At 42.9% G+C, this 22,500-nt stretch overlaps 1 protein-coding gene across 2 annotated transcripts in view; it reads right to left on the reverse strand.

Moving 5' to 3' along the window:
* The window catches only part of fam135b (family with sequence similarity 135 member B), a 50,183-nt gene extending 31,941 nt beyond the window's left edge, over window positions 1-18,242 (reverse strand). The window contains exons 1-3 of one of the 2 annotated variants that reach the window (XM_076301887.1): window positions 17,922-18,242; window positions 6,345-6,436; window positions 3,390-3,469 (exon numbers count right to left, since the gene is read on the reverse strand). In XM_076301887.1, coding sequence (XP_076158002.1) covers window positions 3,390-3,469; window positions 6,345-6,421 — 157 coding nt within the window. In that variant the 5' untranslated portion in view covers window positions 6,422-6,436; window positions 17,922-18,242. Of the gene's footprint in view, window positions 1-3,389; window positions 3,470-6,344; window positions 6,437-14,610; window positions 14,694-17,921 lie in introns of those variants that run through there. The other variant, XM_076301886.1, reaches the window with a different exon arrangement.
* Between the last annotated feature and the right edge of the window lie 4,258 nt (window positions 18,243-22,500).

The raw sequence follows: 22,500 nt of genomic DNA on the forward strand, positions 1-22,500 counted from the left end.
TACACACACACACACACACACACACACACACACACACACACACACACACACACACACACACACACACACACACAGCATTCTGATTGTATCCCCTGATCACAGTAATGGTGTCACCCTATAACCCTCCTGAACTAAAATGATCTATATCAGTACTCTCTATCTGTCTCCTATTTCATCTGTCTGCTTTCGAGACATTTCGCTAACCACGAGATGATGTTTCAATAGCAACATTATGATGAATTGTCACTCTCTTCACACTATGCAATGACCTTAGTGCTTCACTGCCCACTGAAAAAAAATAATGCCAATAACACCAGATGAATCTGTATTCCTAAAGCTATAAGTATACTCTTTTGATCCCGTGAGGGAAATTTGGTCTCTGCATTTATCCCAATCCGTGAATTAGTGAAACACACTCAGCAGCCTACAGTGAACACACAGTGAGGTGAAGCACGCACTAATCCTTGCGCAGTGAGATGCCTGCAACAACAGCAGCGCTCGGGGAGCAGTGAGGGGTTAGGTGCCTTGCTCAAGGGCACTTCAGCCGTGCCTACTGGTCGGGGTTCGAACCGGCAACCCTCCGGTTACAAGTCCGAAGCGCTAACCAGTAGGCCACGGCTGCCCCCGTTTCAGGAGTAAGTTATGGATTAATGAAAAACTGTTTTGTACTTTAATCATCAGTGTTTCCAGTGGCACGGTACAGCAGGAGTTTACATTGCCTGGAGTGGAGGTTCTCATTAGTAAAAAAACTGAGACAAAAATTGGTTTCTTCTACAGAAACAAAGCCAACCTCCCTATGGAATGTAGGAAACAAGTTGTTGAAGCAGTTTATATGTCAGTTTTAGACTATGGTGATGTGATTTATAGAAATGCTACTGCTTGCTCACTTAAAGCCCTGGACTCAGTCTACCACTCTGCCCTGAGGTTCATTACTGGTGATGGCTATAGCCATCTACATTACTATATAGCCATTTACATTACTGGTGATGGCTATAGCACTCATCATTGTGTCCTCTATGGTAAAGTGGGTTGGTCATCTTTGACTGAAAGGAGACATAACCACTGGTATCTCTTTATTTACAAAGGTATGGTTGGAAAATTACCAGGTTATATTTCAAACATGCTTGTTTGGAATTCTGGTCCCTATTAGACCAGATCAAATGACTGTTTGATAGTTAAGGTTCCTCGTATCCACACTGAGTGGGGAAAGTCGGCCTTTTGTTATGGTGCCCCTACTTCCTGGAATAATCTTCAATGTAACATACAAATGAACTCTCTACTTTCCTATAATCAATTCAAATCTGTAATCACAAACCTTCCTATGTCAAATTGTACCTGTTTTATGTAAATGTTATTTTATTATTGTTAATATTTTATTATTAATATTTTCTATATTTTTATTTCCCTTCCACCTTTATAAGGGTATGTAGGTTATCTTATTATTTGTTTTATTTTGTTTTATTTTCCACAATTATTATACTATATCTCTTGTTATTCCATTATTATTGTGTAATCTCGGCTTCACTGAAAATGAGGACTACCCTCAATGAACCTCCGAGAATAAATAAAGATTGAATTAATGAATGAATGAACATTTGTGTTTGAATCTGTAATGCCTCAAAACAGTTGCACAGAACACAGAGGACAAGACTTTCATGCTTAATAGTGCTCAAGCCTATGTAGTGGCTAAGGAGCTTAGCTAGCATGCAGCAGCCTGAAAAGTTGTGGGTTCAATACCCGACTTTCACCGCTGTGCCCTTGAGCAAGGCACTCAACCCTGAGTTGCTCCGGGGACCCTTGTAATATAATTGACATATGTAAGCCGCTTTGGATAAAAGCATCTGCTAAGTGAATAAATGTAAATGCAATGAATCCATGCCAGCAAAACCCATCCATTGAGTCCTGAGACATGGTACTTGTGAGGATGGACCTCTTTGGATCCATTACCTGGATCCATTACCTACTACAGTATCTACAGTATGTCACGTCAATGAGTGCACTGAATTTATTTTATTGTCTGTATTTCACCTTCAGGGAAGCTTTTTACTGCAGCTGTCTCAAAGATGACTGACCAAGTTGCCCTAGATATATGAAAAACACACACCTAACCTGGTGGCAGATGGCTAACGGGCAAAAACAGAACAAGACAGAACAAGACAAAACAAGACGTCTCAGAAACATGTCAGATTTCACGGGGCCCCATAAAATACCCCCCACACACAAAAAAAAAGAGGAAAAAAACTAATAATTTTCATTTCACGCATGTGAAGAAAGCTCTTAGCACCTGCACACATGGAGGGCGAGACAGAGACACAAATGCTTTTCCATGACAGACATTCACACACACACACACACACACACACACACACACACACACACACACACATACACAGAGAGGGGTCATAAAAGAGCAGACAGAGCTGTGTGGAGATTACTGCTCTTAAGAGAGACCTTTTAAGAGGAATGTGTGTGAACTACGTGTCCCCTTCCACACCTGAATATCAAGATGACTGGTGAAGGAGTCAAGGGCAGTGAAGAGAAAAATGACTATGAAGCCTGAGTGCTGTGTTTGTGTGTGTGTGTGTACTGTATCTCTCTCTCTCTCTATCTCTCTCTCTCTCTCTCTCTCTTTCTCTCCATGTATGTGTGCTGTGTTTCTAGATTGTCTCTAACAGAGATGTTCCCACACACTCAATCTTGAGTCTTGATCAGGGATGTAGTGGTAAAATAAGAAGTGGGTAAACTATGAATTCTGTGATCTCGATGAGGTGGACTGCACCATGCGGTATCTGATTTTTTAAAAAGGCATTCAGAACATGTTTGATGATGGTGGAGGTTACTGTCCAATGTTATCAGTGGTATTAAAGGTTACTGTCCAACAATATCAGTGGTATTAAATGGTTCCTAGAGTGTACATATTGTGAATGTGGATAATACAGTGTGATTTTTGAATGTTAAAAGTTGTATAATAAACTCTTTCGTGAGGTGGATAAACTGTGTTTACTTGTGTTTAGCCTCCACTACATCCCTGGTCTTGATGCCCCGAGCCAGCATCTAAATAATTGTGCAAGATCCCAATTCCATGTGTATGTCTTTGTGCTATGTGATGTGCATACTGTAACAAGCCCTTCAGTCATTTCACTCAAGATCTTTCTAATGTGATTCCACTCAGTCCATCTATTCCTGTTCCTGACTGTTGTGTCATCTACTATACTGGAAAAAAGTTACAATCTATTAAAGAGATACAAGAGATCCGGTCTAACCCTAAAGCGACAGCAAGTGATTTTTGTAACCACCAACAGGAGTGTCTGTTAAATATGCCTGCAGCTACTGATAAAATAAGACAGAAGTAGTGAAAATGTAAACTTATTTACTAGTCTCGTTCTCACCTGTGTTTCCAGGTGTTGTCACTATCAACCTGTGTGGCACTCGAGGTGAGACCTTTAATCTGACGCGCACCTGGTAGAATCTGTGGAGGAAGAAGAAGTATCTGTCATTGTCATAGTCATCATCATCGTTGTCATCATCATCATCATCATCGTCGTCTTCTTCTTTATCACGGCAATTCATTTCTCAGCCTTGAAAAATGTGCCACAGGACATGGCGTGCAGACAGCACAAATACCTGGATGTTTTAAAAAAAAAAGCACCAATGAACTGAACTGTTCAAATGTTACTGCATTATTAACATGGACAAGACAAGATGTTGCTTAAATAATGTATCTTACACCACATCGCACCTCCATTCCTGGAGGTCAGCCAGCCCACATAGTACATACAGTATATTACCCAAGACTGCATTTACTGTACAGAGCATGACCGGTATACTGAAATGGAAGTCTGCCCATTAGTTGCTCAGTGAGCTGAATTGTTTTCATGTGAGCACCTCTTCATAGGTACTAGAAGCTAATAAAGTGAGTTAGCCAGGCTCTCTCCAAAATTATGAGGTGCTCACACGCAAATACACACACATAAGAACACATAAGCACACATGCACACACACACACACACACACACACACACACACACACACACACACACACACACAAAAACACACACACACAAAACCACACACAGACACAACCGCACACACACGATACATACAAAGTCACATTAGACCGGTGCATTCCCAAGGTCACCCTGGCTGAATGGATTGCCATTGCACGGTTTCTGCCATAAAAGCATCTAAGCTCCCCTGAGACTAACACTCAATCGACAGCACAGGCTTCTTTACAGCCTTCCATTGACCAAAGACTTTCTAAAGCCATTACAGGTCTTCAGAGCCACATACCCACTCAACAGTGTCTGCGCCTTTTCCGTGTCTCAAGATTTGCTCACTTTGCCAACTTTGACACCAGTTCTTAACAGGCCTAGACTACTGCATGGCTGCTTCTATTTAGATTCAAAAACATCCTCTTTTCTGAGCACAGAGAAATACGACAGGATTACTCAGTCCTCATGCTCACAGAGGTCCTCACAACAGAGTAGTGGTCCTTGTTGGGAATGGAAAAGCAGTGCTATACACACAGATGGCTCTTTGATGGTTTGGTGGGGGATATCAGACACCTGGAGAGTGGCCGTGATTTGGAGCGGGGTGCCAGACGGTTGGACACTCTCGCATGGAACGGGAACTAAGAAAGGATATCACAAGGCACAGAGGGGAGTCGGGAAAGGCTGGAGTCTTAGAGCTGAGCTACACCAGGCGCGTAACTGAAGCGTTCCGTTCGCGACGCGTAAAATCCATTTTAGATGAATGGTCTATTTTTTTCCGAACGTACGCCCCACTGTCACGTCTGGTGTAGCTACTTCCATTGATTATAATGGAAGCTAATTGTTGCAGCAGACGCAACGCGAATGGAACGCTTCAGTTACGCGCCTGGTGTAGCTCAGCCCTTAGAGCCAAACCGGTTCTGAAACCCAGAAAATATTAAGCTTATTAAGCCAATTACAGTAAAATGACTGCAATGAAAGGTAATTAATTATCAGTCATCGATTGCTCAAAGTGCTTCAAATACATGGTTACTATCAATTATTGTTGTTCTTGGGGCTTTGAATTGGGTTTTGAAATTATTTGCCTGCATTGTTTGAGCGATTACTCTATCTCTACTCTTTTGTGTTCAAGAAAGGGGAAAAAACACATATTTAGGGTGTCTTTGATGTCAGACAGAGAAAAGCCTCTAGCAATGCAATGTCTAACTGTGGCAAGGGTTTGTGAACACCGCTCGTGTCGGTGATGGCGGAACATGGCAGCTTGAGGGAGAAAAAAAAAACAAATATATTTGAGCACCCAGCTGCCGACGGATTATAGCTGGTTGGAGGGTGGAGTGGGGAAGGGTGGGGATGTGAGGTTTAACCCAACCTAGTTTAGTGGCAGAGAGCTCGGGTGGATGGGTGGATGGTTGGGTGGGTGGATGGTTGGGTGGGTGGGTGGGTGAGCAGGGGGGGAAGGAGCAGAGTGCTCTCAAATCTGCGTAAAGCTGGCATTTCAGTCGGGCGTTCGGAGCCCCGGCCAGATGCCCAGACTCTAATCTGGCCGCAGACAGCCACTACAGTAACCATGGCATCCGACATGACCTTTATTCCTCAACATTTCTCAGTGTCACTGCGGGCGCTGCGGTGTCAGGCCCAATCGGACTCAACGCCACCTCCACCTGTTATTTTTGGGCCGATATGATGGGCTTTAGTCACATTGGTTTTGTCATCTTACGAGTGTGTGTGTGTGTGTGTGTGTGTGTGTGTGTGTGTGTGTGTGTGTGTGTTTGTGTGTGTGTGTGTGTTTTCTTTCTGAGAATAGTTTGACACACACATATATAAACACATGGTTTGATGATTCTGCTCATATGGCATTTTTGGAGCATTTTTTTAACTCCTAATTCTACTGACTAAACGTTGACCAGGCTTACATCAGGATATTGACAATGCCACAAATTTAAAATGCACTTTTTTACAGCATGGGTCAGTTGAAGAGTGTCAAAACACAAAACAGTACTCTTGGCACTGAAGCCAACTGCTGGAATGTTCTCTGCCCACTTAGCTCGCTTCAAGTGACCTTTTCTCTCTGTGATAAATGTCACATTTCCACAAGACCGGAAACAACAGGGGAAATCACAAACCCCAATGGCACTGGAAAAGTGACATACATCAAGCATCCTCAAGGACAGCCTCAGCAAGTCTGTTGTGACAGACAACACGGCTTGTTTATTATGGGGAAGGAGAACATTTGACAGAGGGACAAGTGGCGCCTTGTTTGGCCAGATGATCATATGATTCCACTCAGTCCTACTGAGTGAGAGTCTCTCTTGACTTAGTTGAGGAGAGGCGGCTAAACATGAGAAGGAGACTCACCCACGCTGAAATAGATCCACATTGTGAAATTTATGCAGCTCCACTGAAAACTCCACGGTCCCCTGGACTTCAGACATGATCTATTCCATCACCTGTAGCACGCACGCACACACACACACACACACACACACACACACACACACACACACACAAAGGAAGAATATCAGGACCACTATTTTTAGTCCCAGAAAAAAAACAATGCAATCTTACACACATACGTATCATAGCAACATATAACACAAAGAAATAATTATCACAACCACATTCTATTTATTTGCCTGTAATCATTTTAACACAGTTTAGCTCAGGTATAATAAATCATCTTGAGACTGGGTGGGAAGGTCACAGGCAAAGACATACGCTCGAAAATAATAAATAAATAAATACGTAACTGTCCGCTGTGATCACCTTATTACCACACACCTAGCAACCGGTCTAGCTTCTAACTAACCTGGATGGCATTTCGTTGTCCAGTCAGTGGAGGTGATGCTGGGCTGGGGCCATCAGAGGAATACTCTGCAGACAGGGCCCTTTAATTGGACAAACACTGAGTCATCGCCGGATCTGTTTGCCCAGAACGGCGAGCACAGAAGCTTTCAACAGAGGCTTGTGTGTTACTCCCGAGTCCAAACGGGGCTTTTGGAAAGGGTACTTTTAGGCCTTGAGATGAGAGGGGTGGACAGGGGGGGGTGGACAGGGGGGGGGGGGGGGGGGTGATGGATTTGAGAGGCTTTTCCACAGTGTGATGTCTGTGTAACTGTGTAAGTTTTGGATAGCTGAGAGCCAAGCTACCTGACTATGATGATCTGGCTGCTGTCTGTCAGTATTCAGAAAAAGATCGTATGGGCTTTGAGATGGAAAACGCTGCCAACGCCACCGCACAGTGGAAAGGGAACTTTTGGGCCTGCGAGATGAGAGTGATGGAGAGATGTGGATGGTGATGGATTTGAGAGGATATTCCACAGTGTGCTTGCTGCCTGTGTAACTATGTAAGTTATCTACCTGACTCTGATATGATCTGCCTGCTGTCAGTATTCAGCACGAATCGTATGGGCTTTGTGATGGAAAACGCTCCGAACGCCACCGCACAGTGGCATCCCTGAGGCAAACTAAATGGACCAGGCTGAGATTTTAATGCATGTATTATCTATCCCATTTCTTTCTCAGAGCAGTGAGTTGACGCTTTGGCTCTGTACGGCAGTCTTTGGCCCACCGTGGCCCTCCGTCTGGACACGAGCCACCATCTCTGCTTCAACGGCTGCTGCTGCTGACCATTGGCATTCAGCTAGTAGCCCAGACATGCACCGTCTACAGATCTGGAGAGGGGATACTGGAGGAGCAGGACAGAGATTGTCTGCTGTTTAAAGATGCGATGCTCCTCCACGCACACACACACACACACACACACACACAGACACACACACACACACACACACGCACACAAACACACACACACGTCACGCATACACACACACACACACACACACACACACACAAACACACGCACACAAACACACACACACACGCACACAAACACACACACACACACACACACACACACACACACACACACACACACACACACACACACACACACACACACACACACACACAAACACATCGCTCTGAGGTTCTCAGACTTGACGGCGCAATTTAGACAGTGTAGAGAGGCGTAGCGAGGATCTGCACACAGGAGATTAGACACCCAGGAGTGGTCTTGCATCAGACATATCAGCAATGTCTGCCCACAAATAAAACTCTAATGCTGATGAGGTGAAGAGATCTCATTTATCAGATGAAGAAGTACAACACAGCATGACGTCTGACTGAGAATAAAATATTTTTAAATACCAGACTGTGAGTGAAAATCCATTACCAAAGATTGTGTTGTTGTGGCTTTCTCAAAGACAATTTAGTTTCACTATGTGTCTATCATTTTGTAGTCTATATTATGTGAAAAGCATTTTGGCTGAGATAATACTAAGAATAAAAGAGTAATCCTGCCTAAAGCATATTTAATATTTAACCTCAAACAAATGAATGTGTCATTTACAGTAAACTCATGCACGTGGTCATACACACTACGTAGCAGAGAAAAATACACTAAAAAAGGTTCACTGAAATAATCATCCAGCATAGCAAAATAATAGTCCAGCTAATGCAGTGAAACCGAGCAATATATCTCCATATCTTACTTTTTTATCTGACAATTTTCATAAGCTGAGCTCAAATGAAGATTTACACAACCTTGTAATGGAATAAGCTTTATAACATATTCTGAATGTTGCCAAAGCTTTTGCAATGTATCGCACGTGTGGCCTCTCTTTAAAAAGCTCACACATTTTTTTTTTTAAAGAGGGACAACATACTCTCAATGATATGACAGCTTTTAGCACATCGCTTCAAAGTAGATTCTGAGCCTTGAGCTACAGAGATGCTTTGTAACACTGTTGACTTCCCTCTGTGTTTGTACTTTGTGTTTATTTCTACAACCCTATTGCTAGTATCATATTCAAAATGAACATACTGTATATTTTCCATGAAATAGTCAAATTTGTCATTTTTTTTTAACATTTGATATGGATATGTTGTCTGTGTCACATTTTACACAACGTCCCAACTTTTTCTGATTTGGGGTTGTAAATGTGTTGATAGAAAGTTAGACAATTATCTATAGATGGCTAGTTTATAGGTTGGTTGGTGCCATAATCAAATGCAAGAACTGAGACATTTAAAACGTTAAAGACCATCAGATAAACAGTATAATATATGAAACCAGAGGTTTCTACAAACTACAGTATGAGATAGTTCAGGGTACTGAGCCATTTCTCCCATAGAATTTCATTCAAATGCAACAGCCTCTGATCTCTCCCCATGAAGACCCCATGGCTGTTATGCTTTCAAAGACTGGAATCCTTTCAAACTTTTAAAAACATCTCTGATTCACACATCCCCTAGCCCTGTTAACTCAAATTAGCTCCATTCACCAGGAGCGGTGGATATTTATGCAGAGGGTATATCAGGCCCTTCCTCATTAAATTAGACATAAATGTTTTATTTGTGTGTTAGCAACATGACAGACATGATGGCCTTGGATATATTACAGCTTTGCTTGTGTTAAAAGTGTCATAACTACTATCATGGCAAAAGAGATAAAAGCTTCATGTGTGTGAGTAACCTTTCCTCACAGGCTCGTAAACCACACGACAGATGCGGACACGCATGTGCGGAACATCACAATGGGCACATCCACCCTGTCACGATTAGCCTTCAGTTTCCAATAGACCCTTTCAACAATAAAAACAAAAACAATGCTTGAACATTCTATTTGGGCCCCAATCTACTTCCTCTGCATTAAGATAACATATGGAATGTTAAAAAGGAAGTCTTGTGGGGCCAACTATGATGCTGATAATGGAACTCTCTTGAAAGGGTCCATACTGAGTCCTTGTCCTGCCAAGTGATAGAAGGGACACTGAATGACACATCGGGCAGCGCCAGTGGTGGTTAATGCAATTACCCCACCAACCCCCCATCACCCACCACCTCCACCACCATCATGACGGATTCTAAAACGCCTCTTGCAACATGGTGAGAAATGGTGGGCATAAAAGATAATAAAAGGCTACAACTTCCTGGGGAAGCAGTTTACTCAGACTAGAGTGCCCGAGTGCATCAAAATAGATTTGCCTTGGTCACTGACTGATGTTATGTGATATATTTGTTGCAGCGAACAGCTGAACGATTCTGTAAATGACTTCCCATTAAAGGTTAAGAGTCCCTGGGTGGAACAACAGTCACCTTGCCTTTGGAAAAGCCCCTCCTGCTGTGGAAAAGTTAGGAGGGAGGCAGGGAAAAAATGAAAAATCAATTTCCGCTACAACTCATTATCCTGAAGTCTTTTTTTGTGGTCGTCCTCCCTAGTGTGAGACCTTTATCTGTCTATATTTCAAGGACAAGGGTTCTAAAGGGACAGGCACAATGACACGGATGATAGCTAGATGATTGAGTGCGCTGCGATGCACTGTGAAATGTCCCACGTTTGTCTTTGTAACGTGAGCATTTAGGGGGCCAAGACTGCTCACAGGCCCCCGCAGACCCTGTGACTGTGCAACTAAAGAGACACACAATATACGCCTCTGTGTTCATACACACATTTATTGCAGCTTCCCTGACCTAATGGAGATTACATATTTGATAAGTTTCACATTTCACCTTGTGGTAATGGCATAGCGTAGATAATTTCAGTGTGAACAACTCTGTGCGTCTAGTGCTACTGAGGCAAGCCAGTTGTAGTTGGACATGGGCATTCTTCACTCCCGCACCCCTGAGTGGAGGACATCAACAAAGGTAATGACTGATTATGTGTCTCAACCACTGCGTTCTGAGAACAGTCATGCATCACCTAACATTAGCAGAACACAAAACAGAACTGTCGTCTGTGCCATAGACCAGTGCAAGACTGGTGCAACAAAAACAACAGAAAGATAATGACACTACCTTCTACCTATTCTAATACTCGCAACACTGATCTTTTCACAGCCCTCGGTCATTCTTAGATTCATAAGCTTTATTTACCTACAGGCAGATATCGGTCACTGCCTTATCAGGGAGATGTTTGTACAGCTGTTCTTGGGTTCACTGTTCAGGGCCCTTTTTGTGTGTGAGTGGGCCTGGCTATATATCCATTTGATGGACAACGTCACGTGAGAGACGACCAGTGGGGTATACTACGAAGCACGTTAGACATATCTAGGCTATGTAGACATATCGAGGCTTGACAAAGCCTTGACTCAGGGGTATACGTTAAGTGATACTACGATTGCAGTTATGTGATATATTTGTCAAACTAGGCTTTCAGCTCAGATCTGTGCGCGTTCTCGGTGTTAGGATGACTTTGGCCAATCGTGTAACGTGGAGACGCACAAGACCGCCTCTATTTAAAAACAATTACTTCCGCATTCATGAGCGATAGCTTAATCTACACTGCGGTCATTTTTTGTGTCTAACCTTTAACATCAAATAAATCCATTGTCATCAGTTGTTGTATGGTATGCATGTCCATAGTGGGATATTTGCACGCACAGCACTATTAAAGCGCATTCGAGATCCAAAATGTTAGTAGAGGCGGAGCTCCACCTGTAGATATATGACAGAATCCTACATGTGAGATAACTTTCTTTTTTAAGACAATTGATTGGTCAGTGTGCAGTAGATTACACGATTTCAGCTATAACTTAGCACATAACCTCCTTCCGACCAGGTTTGGTTGACAGCATAAGATACCATGGTGATATAGCGACACTAAAACAGATCCACTTTCGTGTCACAGCATAGCCTGGCTTTGAGCGCAACATACCTCGCTAACCCACTAATCGAGATTCGTAGTACACCCCACATGTATGCCTGCAAATTAACAAAACAAACAAAACGGCAAAATACTGCAGAAATCCATCAAGTTGAACAGAACACTGTGCATGCAATATATTTCAGCTGCAGTTATGACTTTCATAAAAAAAACCTATTCTGAATCACGTAGAAAATGTTATCAACCTTGTGAGCCTGTCTGGACTTTTATTAGCCTATCTGGTTTGAAGCATGTGACAAAACGTCTTGATAACCTTTTTTTTTTTTCATTCTTACTTTGTTCGCCGCCTTTGTACTTTGGTGTTCATACAGTAAAACCAGAGGATGTCACGGCCTGTGGGGACATCATATTTGGAGAAAGAATTGCAGTGGGATGGCGGCTGCAGTAGACGCGCATGGAGGCTCAGTGAAAGATGTACAGCTTAATTCTTGGGAAAGTGAACTCTGTGAGCAAGGAGAGGGCAAAAGCCCACGGGCAGCCTATGACTCAGTTTAATCACACTGGGAGAGAGGAGTGTGTGTGTGTGTGTGTGTGTGTGTGTGTGTGTGAACGACAAAGAGAAAGAGAGTGTGTGTGAGTGTGAAGGACAGTGTATGTGTGTATGTATTTTTCGTATGTGTGTGTGTGTGTATGTGTGTGTTTCAGAGAGAGAGAGAGAGAGAGAGAGAGAGAGAGAGAGAGAGAGAGAGAGAGAGAGAGAGAGAGAGAGAGAGCATTCATGTGCCTGTGTGTGTACGTGGGCGTGTGCACTGTGGATTCGGGCATGTGGGCGGTCATGTTTACGAGTGGGCGCCTGCTTATCAACGCACACCAAAATGACCTAATAAATTAATGAGAACGGAAGCGCTCGCCTGACTCACCCCCGTCAACCGCACACCCACTAACACTGCCAACACCGCACACATATTTACAACCATTTACCTTCTGTCCCATGACAGACTTATGCTTGGCAATGAGTTAACTGTCACTGAGCATTACTTCAACTGAGCCCCATTTGAAAAGGACACGCGACCGTGGCCAGGAAAATCGCACTTGACACCTGAATTTAAAAAGAGCTACACACCTAATTTCAAGCTGATATACTGAGCAGTACTGTCTGCAAAATGCATCCCTATACTTTTCTAACATGTAATTTAATGTTAATAATAAAAAAGTCTCGCAGGTAAGCGTGGAAATCATGTAAAGCCTAGCCTGATCTATTGACCCTTTTATCTTTCCACTTAAAAGAGTTTCTGCTGAATCTACAGAATATGTTCTTGACTTCACAGTGCGGTGTTGAGGTAGTGGCCGGCCCCCCTCCCAGGTCAGTGAACAAGCGACAGAACTCGCTGAATGGCGCTGAACCCGTATGAATGGCGCTGAATGGTGCTCGGGAGAATTCTGTACATAGCGTTTTTTTTCTGGCCGCCACAAAAGAACAGTTTGCCCTCTTGTTGGCTCACCTCACATGATGCAACACCAACAACATCTCCCCCGTCCTCAAAAACTGGCAACAATGAGTTACTGTAAGCTGATGCATTACCTGGCCTACTACCAAAACAGGTTTTTATATGTATGCATTTACTGTAATAACAATAATGTTTTAGTTTGTATAGAGCAATGATAGAGATAGAGAGCAATACTGAAGAGTGCGCAATAACACAATATTAATGCTGACCTAGTTCTAGAAAGCAAAGGCTAAGAAATCATTAAGACCCTTAATAATTAGATCTTGGTGTGTGTGTGTGTGTGTGTGTGTGTGTGTGTGTGTGTGTGTGTGTGTGTGTGTGTGTGTGTGTGTGCATGCGTGTGTGTGCATGCGTGTGTGTGTGTGTGTGTGTGTGTGTGTGTATGCGTGTGTGTGTGTGTGTGTGTGTGTGTGTGTGTGTGTGCGAGTGTGTGTGTGTGTGTGTGTGTGTATCTGTGTGTCTGTGTGTGTGTGTGTGTGTGTGTGTGTGTGTGTGTGTGCGTGTGTGTGTGCGTGTGTGTGCGTGTGTGTGTGCTTGTTTAGGCCACTGATGTCCATGACTACACTGCACAGAAGCTCTCCTACATAATGCACCAGAAGGAGCAAATGAGTAGGTCACGCATGACACACTCGCTTAACCGTCGGTGCAGGTACAATGGGCTGCATAGGCAGAGCCTGTCCTATCAGACTGTGTAATTGGCGTTAATGTGGCCAGATACAGTTGCCTAGGAGGACATGTCATGGGAGAAGTAAAGAGAGAGAGAGAGAGAGAGGGAGAGAGTCTAAGAAAGGGCATGATAGAGAGATACAGACAGAGAGAGGAGAGAAAAAGAGTGAGAAACAGAAAAGAGAGAAATATAACATTACAGATAAGAGAGAGAGAGAGAGAGAGAGAGAGGAAAGACAAAAGAAGAGATAGACACGTGTCTGAGACTATGTTGACATTTATATTTACAGTGATGACTAACAAAGATGACGCATTGATGATGATGACTGTCAATAGCGATAGTCATCGAGGGACGTTTCGGCTCGTTTTTTCTGCAGTGTCAGCTGTCTGGGGGTAAGCCTGCCAGTGCCGCACACGTGTAACGTGATGTGACGGATGGCTCTCAACTTCCAGAATTCCGGTTAATCATGCAGAGGGTAATCCAACATCATAGCAACCGAAACGCAATGCTGCTAAAACTAAGTGCTGCCCTCACCCCAAACACAGTGAGATAAAATAACAAATTGTGCTTTGATATTCAGATGCACAGAAGACACAGAAAGCATTCAGACAAACCAGATTTTAGAATGTTTTCTTTTTCCCCATGGAAAAAAATAGAAATGCAGAGTTTCACTTTTTGCTTTTCACATATTTCGCTTCTCACAGAAACCATTGCAAACACAACACAAACACTGAAGACTGAACACTGAACACTGAATTTACATTCAAGTAAATGATCTCATACCTTTTAAGGCCTCAACTGCGGTTGGCTATACCTTCTCTCCTCTCTCTGTCTCTGACTGTCAAGCAAGTCTTGTTTATGGTCCGTTTTTGGTGTAATGAGAAACCTGTGGGTTATCCACATTACCCGGGGACAAAAGCTGCTCAAACATTTATACACACTGACCAGGGCCTGGGACAAGCAGCAGACCATGGGGCCAGGGAAGTGCTTAGTGGCGGCTGGATTATGGGAGTCACATGAGAAGCAGTCTCGCGCCAGTTCCTCCTGCTGTCTTACACAACACAACAAACTCAGGAGGAACTCGGAGAGGAACTTGAGCATAAGACTGCAAGGCCAAATCTCATGATACTCAAAGGGGCATGTGCGTAACGATCTCTAGCTGTTTGTCGCTGGCGTATCATCCGGCAACCTCGCTTCCCCTACAATGAGTCATTGTATGTTTATTTTCAGTAGGACTTGGGGCTATGCGGGTACCATTATAACATTTGTAATGCCCAACATCTCTTCTACAGCTTCTCTATTTCTGCACACACCTGTGAGTGGGAAGGGTTTTCATTTAGGTGTCTCCCATATTATCTCCTGGCCTCATTAAAACATTGCCCTCTTTCCACAGATACAGGTCCTAAAGATGTACACTCTGGAGAGTTACGTAAATCCTTTTCAGTTCACTCCGCAAGACTGACTCATTGACTTGGGACAGAGCACGAGCGACTGGATGTATTACAAAGTTACCAGTGCAGTTACCCGGCACACAGCAACTGGATGTCTTACAAAGTTACCAGAGCAGTTACTGGGCACACAGCGAATGGATGTATGACAAACTTACCAGTGCAGTTATCGGCAAAACAGCCGATTCACTCCAAAGCATCTACAAATTAAACAGACACTATACTGTAGATGCTCCAAACTGAAGCTTAGTTGCCACTGTACTTTCCACACAAAATGTTCTCAACATTTACAGTAAATCATTTTTTTTTGTTCCCCAGAGCATTGTGTGTGGGGAAATCACCAAAGCATGCTGGGTAATCTGAAGGGGAGAGAGAGAGAGAGAGAGAGAAAGAGAGAGAGAAAGAGAGAGAGTGCCCCTGCTGCCGTTGCTACTGGTGCTGCGGCTGAGATTTTTTAGCGCATGGGTCCCTCATGGGCAAAACACATTTTCGCCAGGAGTGCACAGACCTGGGCAGGCGGAAGTCAACTGGAAAATCCCTGTTATGCCACAAGCACGGTTTGCTCTAGTGCAAACAAGGCACCATGTGCCATGCTCATTCATACAGTCCGACTGCAGCAAGCACATGCATCAGAGACAGAGAGAGAGAGAGAGATGTCCATGCATGCACGTGCACAAAAGAGACCTTTGGAGAGAGAGAGAGAAACAGAGACTGGGAGAGAGGAGTGTGTGTGTGTGTGTGTGTGTGTGTGTGTGTGTGTGTGTGTGTGTGTGTGTGTGCGTGTGTGTGTGCGTGTGTGTGTGTGTGTGTGTGTGTGTGTGTGTGTGTGTGTGTGTGTGTGTGTCTGTGTCTGTGTCTGCCTGTGCGTCCCTGAAAGGTCCAGGCCTCGGTGGGCCATGTGCAAGCCACAGTGTTTAATGTGAATGTCAGTAGCTATTTGCCCAGAGCGTGCCTCACAGCTGAGTCAAACACATATTTGCATCACGGCTAAACCTCCCCTCTGTCTGACCATGTCCCCCATCACCTGTTCTGAAGTGACTTGATTTATCTCCAGCATTGAACAGCACTACAAAGACATGTGTCGTACAATAAATCACTGAACTATAAGGCATTACAGTATGCATGGATGATTATCCTTAAATAAATCATTAAAATTATGTGTGTGTGTGTGTGTGTGTGTGTGTGTGTGTGTGTGTGTGTGTGTGTGTGTGTGTGTGTGTGTGTGTGTGTGTGTGTTTACATGTGTGTCCACATATGAGCAACCCATCCTGCTCGTCTGCTTTCTAATGAATGTGTGTTAGTGTGATACGATGCATGAGTCATGTACTACTTGGAGCATTGGGCTCGTCTGTTGCTCCGATTGCACTGTTTCTTTGACAGTGTGTATCACCAGGCAAGTGAGTACAGGGGCTGGAGCACTGTTTCTGGGGAAGCTGTCGTTCAGATACCCAAGATTCCTCTCTGGTGATAGGAGTCCAAAAAATGATCAGACTATCAGCTGATCAGGATCATACATCTCAATTTTCGAAGCCATCTAGCATTCCATTCATTTGCTAAAGGGATTTGTTGTTTTTGTCTTTTATAGCTGGCTGATGCCAGTGGCATAAAGGGTATCTGTCTGATACAAGATTAAAATGTGGCTCCATTAGGCTTTGGGTATTTTCGTGCAAAATAATTCCTGGTTGTGCAGTCCAAAGGATGACTGATTCAAATCATCACAGCCACAAATTCGATTAAACTTGTGAATGATTCACAGTGACATTTTTCCTCTGCACGGATCAAGCCACTGATCAAAATAATTGATGACATGCTGTCAATCAGAATTCGGGACAGAGCCCAAGTCGGACTACTCATTTATGTGCATGTACACATTTATGTGCATGTACACTGAACTAAGGTGACAGTAACAACAAAAACATGGCCCTAAAATCTGGGCTAATCTTGGTTTCAACAAAGATAAAAATAAATAAGCATGGCATGCTCTATTTTCCATGGTCATAATATGAATTAAAAAAAATTATAATTTATTGGTGTGAGTGAGCAAGTATGAATGTCAGCAGTAGCTCTCACACGCAGTTATGATTTGTTGCTGCAAAATAAAAAATAAAAATACAGTAATCTTATGGCACAAATCCCAGTTGTTCTAGCCAGGAAAGTGGTGATGGTTGATGAAGATTCAAATAACATCATATGGACAATTTATAATGACGATTATGAGCAAAATTCTCGCGGTGTAGGCTAAAAACACTACTGTGTGCTCTTTCGCCTCTCTAGGCTCTGATTTGTTCTTGTTATTATCAGATTGCCGGACCAGGCGCATTAGCAGAATGCGCATCTAATATGTTCCTATTAGCTATGAACATAGTCCTGGCAGGCTGGTGGAATGGTTCCCGAAGGCTCACAGGCAGATGAAAGGCAGGGGATGTAGTTATCATCAATTAGGCAATCACCGTAAAACAACTCGCCGGCAGAATCTATTTCCCAGCTTCCCACGAAACCGCTCATTTAGAGGATAGGCTAGTGTTTGTCCCAATCGAATTGCGGCGCACGGCTGTATTATCGTATTTCACAATAGACAAGACTAGCCCATCATTTTTGGCCGTAGCAGTGATGAACAATGAAGACAACACACTGTTACAAGCTTACCTGCCACAAGGCTGTGGTGCGACACCTCTACGCAATGATCTCCACTTTCACTCCAAGTCACTTCCCTCCTGTCATTGAGTTCTGCGTTTTCGCTTTACTGTTTGAGACGAACGTTTGAGCGACCGGCGAGAGGATGACTTGATCACTCAGTGTTTATATTGGTTTAGGCATAAGCTGCTCACCGCTTGTACTGCTGCTGCTGTTGCCATGGTTATTCATTCAGCCTCTGGTAGCCTACGTTATGCAGCGCAGGTCGGATCAGTTATGGCAGCCCGCTCGGCACAGCGTTTCCCATGTCTGAGATGTTCAATCTCCCTAAGTAATGCGGCAGTCGCGTGCCTCCGTTTATCTCCCGGTTTGTCCGTGGCACTTATCTTTCCGTGTGGCAGTAGATGCTCGGATGGCTGTATCCTCGCCGTTTACTGCTGCACTGTGCGTACTACTGACGGACTGACGTCACACGGCCGCCGGAGAAAATAAATGTTGAATCCTTTTACTTTCAGGTCATCCTGTTCGTCGGAGATAACTTTTATTTTGTAATTAAAACGCAGGGGGTATGAAAATTGAACATTTGTAGGCATCTCAACTGTTTGACATCAGTAGACTAGCACTTTTTAGTTCCACAGTAGCCTATCCTCCACGTTCTCTTTAAATTACAACATTAGGCAATATCCTCTCTGCCATAATAAAGGTTTTAATGCCATTGCGGGAGTGAGCGTGAATATTTCTGTGAGAAACACAGTTGAACTTGCAGTTTTCTGCTGCAGGTGCCCCCCCCCCCCCCCCCCCCCCCCCTCTCTCTCTCTCTCACTCACTCACTTTCACATCAGCAGTAGGCTACTATGTCTTCTTGCGCAGCACAGTGGTCAGGTGTGTGTGTGTGTGGCCATATACTTGTCTAAATATTTGTCTTGAAAATTGACCTTGAAATTAAGCAGCAAGATAACTGGGTAGACCATATACGAATTACAGCGTTGTCATACTGGCTGTATGTTAAGCCAACAGTCTGACCACCTGTGAGGGTAAAGTTTGTACCTGTTTGCACATGGTTGGACAGGCTTCAAATATCTGACCCTTCTAATGCCAGACTGCTACATTAGCCTATCAAAGTGCCCACTTTGAGGTGGAACTAGTATTGCAGACTAGCCCCAGACATGAAACTAACGACAGCCAAAATCCATTAATTCAAAATGTATATTTTAAGAGCATGGTGTTTTTTTTAAATCATCCCGGTTTATTTCTAAGCAAATGTTATTTTGCAGGCTGCAGCAGCTATTTCACTTTGAAGGGTCTATTCTCTACTCAGTTCAATAAAAGGAATGTTCCAAGGCCAAAGAGAAGAATATCCTATGGATTCCACTGATCGTCTACATACTGTATGTTTCACATAGGGTGTGTGCAACTGAGCTTGGTTTTGACAAATTAATTGTTTCTGTTTTCAGTCTGTATTTTTTGTTGTAAAGACTTCCAGGTGGTAGTAGATAGTATCCCATAGTATTACAGTCCCTTAGGTGGGTGGCATCATTGATGGTGATTAGTGAGGTTGCCCCTTCACCGCAAAGCGATTTTGGAACCTGGATATACAATGTGCTGTTGCTATTGTTGTTATTGTACTATGCAGCAGCTTAAAGTAAAACTCTATTTAACCCAGGCACATTTGGCATTCTCTGCCATATTTAATTTCTTAAAAGGTTTGACCACACACATTTTCAGAACATCTTCAAGACCTTAAATTACTCTACATGGTGGAGTGTATGCTGCTAATCATATCCATGGTCTCTCTCTCCACACTGACAATGTCCTGAGGGGAATGGATGTCCCTGCCCCCCCACCCCCCCCCCCCACCCCCCGCCAAAGGAGAAAGGACTTATTGATTTTCATGTAGAATGGCTTCGCATTGACCCAGATGCTCATACTCTTGAACAAACAAGCCAGAGATTTTAATAAGATAGAAGCTGCCCTCAGTGGTAGGACACACACATATCCGCACACACACACACACTCACACATGCACACACACCACACACACATACGCACACAAACAGTACGAGAGACAGGCAGAAGGGAGAATAAAACTCCATCATCTTGCAACCAGATTTTAAGAGAAGCTAGGCTAAACATTTCATATTTATTTGAACAATGATTTCCATATTTCTTGTCAGTACTGTCAGGCATACAGTCAAAAAAACACATTTTGCAGTGTTACTCCCCTTTGGAAGTATTATTTCTCCCTTCTTATAGAGATTTCATTTGACAGCCAAGAATTCGAAGGAAGCAAGTTGGCAACAGAGCTGTTTAAATTCATCACAAGAATGATGTGACACAATAGAGCCTCACCATTCTCAGGTGCCCCAAGCTATGATGAACTCAAACCACTTTAAGCCACTTTTGTTAGTAAAACCTTTATATCATCTATGTGATTTCATACAGTATACATTACCAACCTTTTTCCAGTGCCACAGGAGAAGTTCTTACAGTACATCAGAATCAGACTTTTTTTGTGCATACAAGGTTAGAATGAACTAAAAAAATACACAAGTTGGTAGCAAATGTACAGACTTTTTGTTCTCAATTTCCACTGTTCCAATGGCTTCCAAAAACTGAAGGTTAATGTTGTTTTGACACAAAATAGACACCTGACGAAGACCTGAGTGGTCGAAACGTTGTGTATCACCCACCATTAAACTGGGAGCTTTAGACACAGTCTGCGGATATCTTTTCTTTTGTTTGACACAAAATAGTCACTTATCATTTGATTGGTGAGGAAATAGACTATGGGGGGCTTCCAGGTTAATGGCAGGTTAGAGTGAAGTTGTGGTTTGAGCTCACTGAGGAAAGAGGGAAGATTACACTTTCACAGGAAACCACAGACAAAAGAGAGGACTGCCACTCAACTAGTCTCTCTGACCTCTCTCTGTCTGACATGCTTACTGGGGCTGTGTAACAGGTCACTTGCTGGAAATCACAGCTTCATAGAATGCATAAAGCTACCCAGTTTTCCTCTCTCTCTCTCTCCCTCTCTCTTTCTCTCTGATGCTCTCAGCGATGGTGTACGTGTCTGTCTCGGTCTCTAACAGTACGTTCATTAAAAGCAGGAGTTCTCAATTACCCTTCTGACATATGATCTCTATTTAGAGCACTTAGTGAAAAACGGTATTGGGAAAATACTTCTGCTCTTAGGTTTCATACGCCTCCCTGGGATGAAATGAGAATTGATTTATGTGACAAAAGCTGAGCTGGTGATGGTAGGTTGCCACAATTTCATTGATGCCATTTTTTGTGTGTTGCCTTTTTGTCTGTTTTGTGTCACAGGATCACTTCAATCTGCAGTTCTGAATGTGAATGGCTCCTTTCATTGTAATTATTGCAAGTGATTATTCGGTAAGTGATCAGGGAAAAAAGGAGTTGTCTAGACAGACTTGTACAGGCACATCTATACCCTAACACAAAAAGTGATTATAAATGAGATTGTATCTTACTTTATCAACTAAGCATGCGAGAAAAATAGTCTGTATAGACAGACATAAAAGCACGTCCTATTAAAATATTTAGGACATCTTAACAAATGAGACTGTATGTCACACTACTGCTTATACCCATTAATTGGGGATGGTTATAGTCCTGTATATGTTATGTGAGGGAGCTTGCTTGCTTTGTGTTTGCAACCAAGCTACTTTTTACACAAACCTTATCTTACGATGTCAAAATGATAAATGCCTCTGCACCTCCTCAGTCGTCATAAGAGTTTTGATACCTGTAATTACGGGGAGGATCAAGATGCAGCAGACATTTTTATGCCATGAAACAGGTGTGTCTTCCTTTCTGGCGTAGTGTTTTCTTTTCACGGGGAGCTGGGGGGGTCTGAAATGACATAACACTGGATGTAAGTAACCTCATTCATTTGAAATGTATTACACTTTGCTTCAAGGCAGAGAGGTTCCTGTTCAAAAACACTTTCACGTCTTTCGAAATTATATTGTAGGTCTTACGCTAATTAGAAGGGGTAAAAGATAACTCATATAAAGTAAAGATGTAATGTGAAGCTTTGATTCTAAATCTCTTTTCCAGGAAAACTTATTGTAAAAACAAATACTGTCTCCATTACATGTTATTATTGTGTCATCTAACTATTTCAGTCATCAGTTTCTAATTGTTGGTAATAACATTCTCTTTTCATTTTAGACAACTTTGATCATCTGAGACATTTGATACTAAAAACTGAAAGAAATTGGAGTTATGACACTTAGGAGGAGTAGGATAGGAGAGTCCTTCAGAAGCTGTACAAAACACAGATATTGCATTCCACAATTGCATAAATCCCAGTTATTAGCCTACTTAGATAATACCAACTTTTGTAAATAATACTGTAGTCTCGTTGTCAAGGCCATACAAAGGTATATGTCTGACTATGTTAAATGTATATTGAAGAACAAGAAAAAAGTAAGAGATAAAGAAAACATAGTAATCCCGACAAACAAACTATCTTAAAGTACAGACAGTCCAAATGTATTGTAATCTGCCATGCTTGGTTCACCGTGTCTTTAATCTTTCCTCGTGCTAATCTGTCCTCAGGTGAGCA

Source organism: Alosa pseudoharengus, unplaced genomic scaffold, assembly GCF_046254945.1.
Source record: "Alosa pseudoharengus isolate Yale_2024_CS ecotype anadromous, Long Island Sound unplaced genomic scaffold, YU_APseudo_1.1 YU_APseudo_1.1_scf_23, whole genome shotgun sequence".
NCBI classification, from domain to species: Eukaryota; Metazoa; Chordata; class Actinopteri; order Clupeiformes; family Clupeidae; genus Alosa; species Alosa pseudoharengus.